Raw genomic sequence first — 7,088 nt, forward strand, 5'->3', positions numbered from 1 at the left:
AGCTGTTTCTGCGGTACTCATGCTCTGCTCAATCTGACTCGGTTCGATCAGTGAGTCTTATGTCGGTCTAAGTATAACTAATTAATACTGTACGTAACATGCCGGCGGCCTTGAGTTAACTCAACACAAACAAACTTGAACGATAATCTAACTAGTACAATTGAACAATGAACAAACAATTCGACTCTTCGTTACAACGGCTCGACGATCTCGTCGCTTACTCTAACACTTTATACATATGCGATTGTACACTGACTGGACAGGATCGGTTGGTCCTCCTACGGCTGGTCACCGATGACGATGTCCGCATCACGTAGACGATGAATCCGTGCACTGATGTCAACGTCCGGTAGAATAGGAACTTGCCACTGGCGACTGCGGTATCTGACGGTTCGATGCCTGTCGAAGATAAATACAGCTGTAATCCGAGACACGGACTTACAGAGGAGACACGTAACTTAACGGTCGGCCCCCTGGCAATAAACGGACGGAATGTCCAAAGCTTGCCAAAGTTGCCCTGTGGGGGCAATGAATACATAGCTGAAGCGCAGCTCCTAGCTGCTGGCACGATGAACTGATGAAAACGGTAGACTGTACATTGAATGGGTATCCGGGCATCTCTCTCGGGCTAGGGAACACTGATGACTAGCGATGAGCGAAGATTCCGATGATCTGTTGAAGATACGAGGCGATTGGGATCCAGAAGAAACACTAAAGCGGATCAACGTAACTTATACGTCGCCCCCGTGGCGTAGCGGTAATAAAGCACCGCAAAATGCCGACAGTTGCCCCATATGGGGGCGTACTTAGCCTGGTGGTTGTCTGAGCAGGTAACAGGAACGGTAGAAGCATCACATCAAATGGATCGTCTGGGCTGCGGCGACGACAGTGGAGACAGTTGGTGTTCATATCCCTAGCGATGGAAAGCAAAGCGGTAGGTTCCAACAAAATACGAAAACAGGATGAACGTAACTTGAGGGTCGCCCCCAGACATCAACGGCGAAATGTGTGCCGCCTGCTGCCTAAAGTGCCCCAACGGGGGCGGAAATACTTATTCTAATTAGCGGACTGATGTACTGATGCTGAACTACTGTGCTTCCTCGACCTGCGGTTGGTTGTCCAGAATCGGAAGAATGCATATCTTCTGGATTCCTCGACGAAATATTCCTTGCTGCTTGCGAACGGTAACCACCCTGATCATACCATCTGCTCCCGGGTGAATCTCCGTAACGCGTCCAAGCTGCCACTGCAGCGGCGGTAGTTTATCCTCCTTTAGTAACACCATTGTTCCGATATGCAGGTTATCCCTTCTTCGCGTCCACTTGTTACGGTTGTGGAGATCTGACAGATAGTCCGTAGACCATCGCCTCCACAGCATCTGACTGTAACGCTGAACCAAGCGCCATCTGCTCAGTCGGTTCTCCGGGATGTCCTCCAAACTCGGTTCCGGAATCGCTGTTAGCGGACGCTGCACCAAAAAGTGTCCGGGGGTCAATGCTTCCAGGTCTCGATGGTCGTTGCTAATCGGAGTGATCGGTCTCGAATTCAGACATGCCTCGATATGCGTAACAACAGTCAGCAGTTCGTCCTGACGGAGTACGGTATTCCCTATCACTCTACGCATGTGGCCTTTCAGAGACTTTACGGCCGCTTCCCATAATCCGCCGAAGTTCGGCGTTTTCGCAGGAATGAACTTAAACTCGATCGAATTGCTGGCTGCTTCCGTCACAACTGCGTTCTGGAACTGTTCGGTTCGGAACAAACGATGCAATTCACTGATTTCTCGACGCGCTCCTACGAAGTTCGTAGCGTTGTCGCAGAAGATCACTTCTGGCTTCCCACGCCGCGACACGAATCGTCTCAGTGCCGCCATGAATGCTTCCGTAGTGAGATCTGCTACCATCTCTATGTGTACCGCCTTCACTACCAGGCAGACGAACACGCACAGGTAGCATTTGATTGGTGCTGCCTTACGAGACGCTTGACGAACGTTGAACGGACCACAGTAGTCGACTCCGACGCGAAGAAAAACAGGAGCAGGAGTCACTCGTTCCATCGGCAGGTCCCCCATCAACTGTTCGTGGGCTCGTGGACGAGCTCTGAAGCAGGTTACGCATTCGTGCATTACCTTCCGTGCTAGGTTTCTTCCGGACAGCGGCCAGAACCGCTCCTTCATACAGGATAGCATCAGCTGCGCTCCTCCGTGGAGCAGTCTGTGATGGTAGTCAACCATTATCAGCTTCGTCAGCGGGTGATTGCTGTCTAGCACAATCGGATGCTTTCTGCTGAACGACACTGGAGCATGGCGAAGTCTTCCGCCAACACGAATTAATCCATCTCGCAGACACGGATCCTTCGTATGCAATCTCGAACTGGGTTTCACTTGTCCCTTCGCTGCTAGATCTGCCAATTCCACTGGGAAACACTCTGACTGCGCCAGCTTCACTAATGCGATCAAAGCTTCTTCGTGTTCTTTCGCGTTCAGGACTCCACTTCGTCTGCAGGCTCGATTTCCAGTTCTGCAGTTGTTGGCAAAACGAAGTATCCAAGCAGTTGATCTTAATAGCTTCAACAAAGACGAATAGCGGATGAAGATCTCACTGGGCGGTAGCATCTGCAGCGCTGCTGTCACTAGCGGTTTTTCCTCCAACGTTACTGAATCAAACTGTTGTTCTGGGCTGCTACGCGTCTTCGGCCAAGCACTCGGGTCTTCTTGGAGCCAGGTCGGCCCGTTCCACCAGATTGAACATTCGGCAAGCTCCAGCGGTGTTACACCTCGAGATATTACATCTGCCGGGTTCTCGACGCCAGGTACGTGGTTCCAAACGCCTTCTCGAGTGATATGCTGGATCTCTGACACTCTGTTGGAGACGAACGCTTGCCATCTGGACGGATGGGAGGAAAGCCAACACTTCACGATAGTCGAGTCGGTCCAGAAGAATGTCTTCGCTGGGATCTGAATACTTTCTGCTACTGTCTCGTACAAGTGCGCCAATAGCAGTGCCGAAGATAACTCGAGTCGGGGTATTGACTGCCTTTTCTTCTTCTTGCTCAAGTCTTCCAATGGAGCTACCTTGGACTTAGCCATCACCAGCCGGACTGTAACTGTTCCATCTTGTGCAACGCAACGTAGGTATATTGCTGCTCCGTACGCCTTTTCTGAGGCGTCACAGAATCCGTGTAGTTCGCATGATATCACATTATCGCTGAATGCGATCCAGCGGGGTACGGAAACTGCATCGATTCGATCCAAGTTCGTTCTGAACTCGAGCCACTGTGATTGCAGATCTGCGCTCAACGGTTCGTCCCAAGAATACTTCCGTTTCCAAAGTTCTTGGAGAAACATCTTCGCCTGCACGATCACTGGCCCTACAAGACCATACGGATCGAATAAACGTGCGGAATCAGACAGTACGATACGCTGTGTCACTGGCAGCATCGGGCTCCAGCGAGGTGTTTTGAACCAGTACAAGTCTGTCGCCGGTTCCCAGGTTAAGCCGAGGGTCTTCACTGTAGATGTCGCGTCAATATCCAGCAGCTCTCGCTCGTCACGCAGGTGACGTGGAATGCTCTTCAGAATCGCAGGCTGATTGGAATGCCACTTCCGGAGGTTGAAACCAAAGGAACCAAGTAGCGACAGGACATCCTTGCACAGCCGTATTCCTTCCTTCACAGACTTCGCTCCAGTTAGCATGTCGTCGACGTAGAAATCCTTCTTGATGGTTTTGGCTGCGGGTGGATTCGTCTGCTCTCCCTCCTCTGCGCATCTCTTTAAGCTCCGTGTTGCTAGATACGGTGCGGCAGAAGTACCGTAGGTCACGGTCGTCAGCTGGTACGTTCGGAGTGGCTCATCTACGGACTCTCGCCAAAGAATCCTCTGCAGCGGTTGATCCTCTTCGACTACGTTGATCATGCGATACATCTTTTCCACATCAGCGACGATTGCATACTGTTGGAGTCGGAAGCGAATCAGAATGGACAAGAGGTCACTCTGTACCACCGGTCCCACCATCAGGGTATCGTTCAGGGAAACTCCGGTGTCTGTAGCACACGACGCATCGAAAACTACTCTGAGCTTCGTCGTGGTGCTGTCAGGTTTCAGGACTGCATGATGCGGCAAGTAGTAACTGTGTTTCGGCTCTTCCTCGTCGTCACGAACTTCTCGCATATGACCCATCAGCAGGTACTCGTGGATGAATTCTGTGTACAGAGCCTTCATTTCCGGGTTCGCGTTTAGGCGACGTTCTAGTCCCATGAACCGCTTGGTAGCAATCGCTTTGGACTCGCCTAACTGCTTCAACGCATACTCCTTCTTTGGTAACACTACCCGAAACTTGCCATCAGGATCTCTCGTCGTAGTCTGCTCGAAGATCGACTCGCACGTAGACTCCTCGATGGAAAGACAGCTCCTCGTTCTACAGGATTCCAGTTCCCAAAAGCGTGCTAACTGCTCGTGGATCTCTTCCGTGGAAACTGAAGCGGTGACTGCACTGAGGGTTGTGACAGGAGTTTCTGGAATCTCTCCGGCCACTATCCATCCGAGTTTTGTGTTGCACAATATCGGACTAGACTCCGAGAGTCTGCTCTCCCATCAGCAAATCGTAGAAGACGGATACGCCAAGGATTGCATCTACGGCACTGGACTCATGGAAGCCTGGATCAGCGAAACAGATGTCGGACGGCAGCTTCCAAGTACTGATGTCGAAGCTTTGCTGCGGCAGATTCAACGTTATCCGAGGCAGCACGTAGAATTTCACTTCTTCAGTTTCGAACGACGAACAACGCGACAGGATTCTCGCCAACACTGACTGTTTGGATACCGATGAAGCACCACCAACACCATTTACCGGTAGATTTTCATGGAACCGCTTGAAGTTCAACCGCTGAGACAGGTTTTCCGTGATCATACATATCTGCGAACCGTTATCCAACAACGCACGAGCAATGACTGTGTTTCCGAATCGATCGGCGAGCTTCACGAGCGCGGTTGACAGAAGTGTAGTAGTTCGCTGACTCCGAATGTTGTGTGAAGTAGCAGTGTGGTGAGAAGTAGTCGGTGTATTTGTGGGAGGTGACTGTCGTGTATGTGGCGGAAAAGTGTTTTGGACGGGAGGTGTTTGTGGATTTGTTTGAGTATTATTCATCCGGGATTGGCCTTGAGAATTCGATTGCGATTGATGTCCTTGAGACTGAGGACGAGACTGTGTTTGAGCATTTGTGTTCGCGTTCGCGGCTTGAGGCCTGTTCGGGGTATTCGGAGTCGGATTCTGAGGGGTAGAAGTGGGTGGAGAATACGGATGCAGCAAGTAATGATGACGTTGACCGCACTTGGAACACGTACGTCTGGAACAATCTGCCACGAAGTGTCCGGAAGATAGGCAATTCAAACAGAGTCCAAGTCTTCGAATCGCCAGTTTTCTGTCCACCACTCGCATCTTGCTGAAGCGACGACACTGCTCAACGCTATGCTGTCCACCGTTACAGATTTGACAACTGCTGGTGGCGGATGGCACTAGAGTGTGAACAGCTGAGCTCTTGAACGGACGTTTTTGCTCAAATCCACTCCGTGTCGAAGTAGACTGCAGAATCGCGCAATGCTTATCCAGAAAGTCTAGCAAGGCGTCATATCGTGGGATGTCCTTGGACCCATGATGAGTCTCCCATTGGCGGAGCGTAGCGGTGTCTAGCTTCTGCGATAGCATGAACGCCAGAAGAGTGCTCCAATTGTTGGTGTTTTCCCCCAGCTTCTCCAACTGCTGTAGATTGACCTTGAACGTCGTTAGGACAACGTTCAGTGCTTCGAAAGACTCCGACTTCATTGATGGAACTGCAAACAGCGCTTTCAGGTGCTCATGAGCAATCAGCTTATGATTTTCATACTTCGCTTCGAGGATTCCCCAGGCAATTGGGTACGATGCAGCGCTCACTTGCACTTGGTTGATCTGCAGTAGCGCGTCATCTCTCAACGAAGCTCGCAAGTAATTAAACTTGTCGATGGGACTCAGCTCAGCGTTGTCGTGAATCAGCGATCGGAAATTATCTCGAAAATTGATCCAATCCTGCAGCTTTCCGGAAAACGACGGTAACTTCAGCTCCGGGTACTTCAATCGTGATGGCTGAACACCTACAACCGCAGGTTGACGCTCCACAACTCCTAGTTGGGTTCTGGGTCGTTTTGCAGACAGTGCTGACTTCAGTCGAAAGTACGAGTTCTCGAAATCCTGGTAGGTACGGACACTGTCAGTGCGGGTAGGAATGGACTTCACACTGTTAGCACCTTCATCGTCACCAGCACTTTCATAGTCTTCACCAGTTTCCTCTAAAAGCACGTCAATCTTCACTCTCACTGCACAGAATCTGTCGAAAATCTCATCTAGCTTCACTAAACGAAATTCAACCACATCTTGATCACGAGTTTCGTCGAAATTATCCACAAACTTTTGCACATTCTCCAACGCTGACTGCAATTGGTGTTCTTCTTTCACCAACTGCCTTAAACTGGACTTCGTCATCGTTGATAATTCACCACTATCACACTTCACTAGAACAGAAAACCGATACCGAGACCTCAAGCGGAACGAATTGACAGAACTGACAGGAAGCTCAATTATCAACCACTAATTGTGGGAATTATCCAAACGGCAAATCGCAATTGTGCCAAAATCAAATTATCAACCGGAGAACTCAAAAAACATCCTCCACAAGAATATTCAAATTTGTCCAAACTCGCACCACAGTACGGTAACAGAGCGCTCGCTTAATGCAGCAGAACAAAGCGCTATCGGCTGGATTGCGTCACATGCAGACCACGCTATCCTAAGCCACCTCAACCACACATTCACACACACACACACACTGGCTACTTATCTGACTCCTAGACGGGATGAAACTGCTCCAAGGGGGAACAGGACGACGGCAAACAGCATCCAAGAATCCAATAAAACAGCCAACGGATGGACGGCGGTCTCCGTTGCAGGATAATCGGGTCTCCAATTACGTTTCCAACAGCACACAGGGAATCCAATTCTCATGCAAGGGATTCAGTAACCAAAATCACTTTTTCTTCGCTGCCCCAAGTCGGCAGCATC

At 50.3% G+C, this 7,088-nt stretch overlaps 1 protein-coding gene across 1 annotated transcript; it reads right to left on the minus strand.

Annotated features, from left to right (window-relative positions):
* Nucleotides 1–217: 217 nt before the first annotated feature.
* LOC134290801 (uncharacterized) lies at nt 218–6,512 on the minus strand. The gene is made up of 3 exons (XM_062858003.1): nt 4,567–6,512; nt 1,204–4,490; nt 218–399 (listed from the first exon to the last, which is right to left on the minus strand). The coding sequence occupies exons 1-3, from the start codon at nt 6,510–6,512 to the stop codon at nt 218–220; spliced, it is 5,415 nt and encodes a 1,804-aa protein (XP_062713987.1).
* Between the last annotated feature and the right edge of the window lie 576 nt (nt 6,513–7,088).

This window comes from Aedes albopictus, chromosome 3 (assembly GCF_035046485.1).
Source record: "Aedes albopictus strain Foshan chromosome 3, AalbF5, whole genome shotgun sequence".
NCBI lineage: Eukaryota > Metazoa > Arthropoda > Insecta > Diptera > Culicidae > Aedes > Aedes albopictus.

What these genes read in the sequence shown, in the direction of transcription:
- LOC134290801 (XM_062858003.1), bottom strand. Translation starts at nt 6,512, where the DNA reads ATGACGAAGTCCAGTTTAAGGCAGTTGGTGAAAGAAGAACACCAATTG. An exon ending in GAGCAGACTCTCGGAGTCTA is followed by an intron (nt 4,491 to 4,566) that starts GTCCGATATTGT and finishes CACAACCCTCAG; the next exon opens with TGCAGTCACCGCTTCAGTTT. An exon ending in GATTCACCCGGGAGCAGATG is followed by an intron (nt 400 to 1,203) that starts GTATGATCAGGG and finishes TATCTTCGACAG; the next exon opens with GCATCGAACCGTCAGATACC.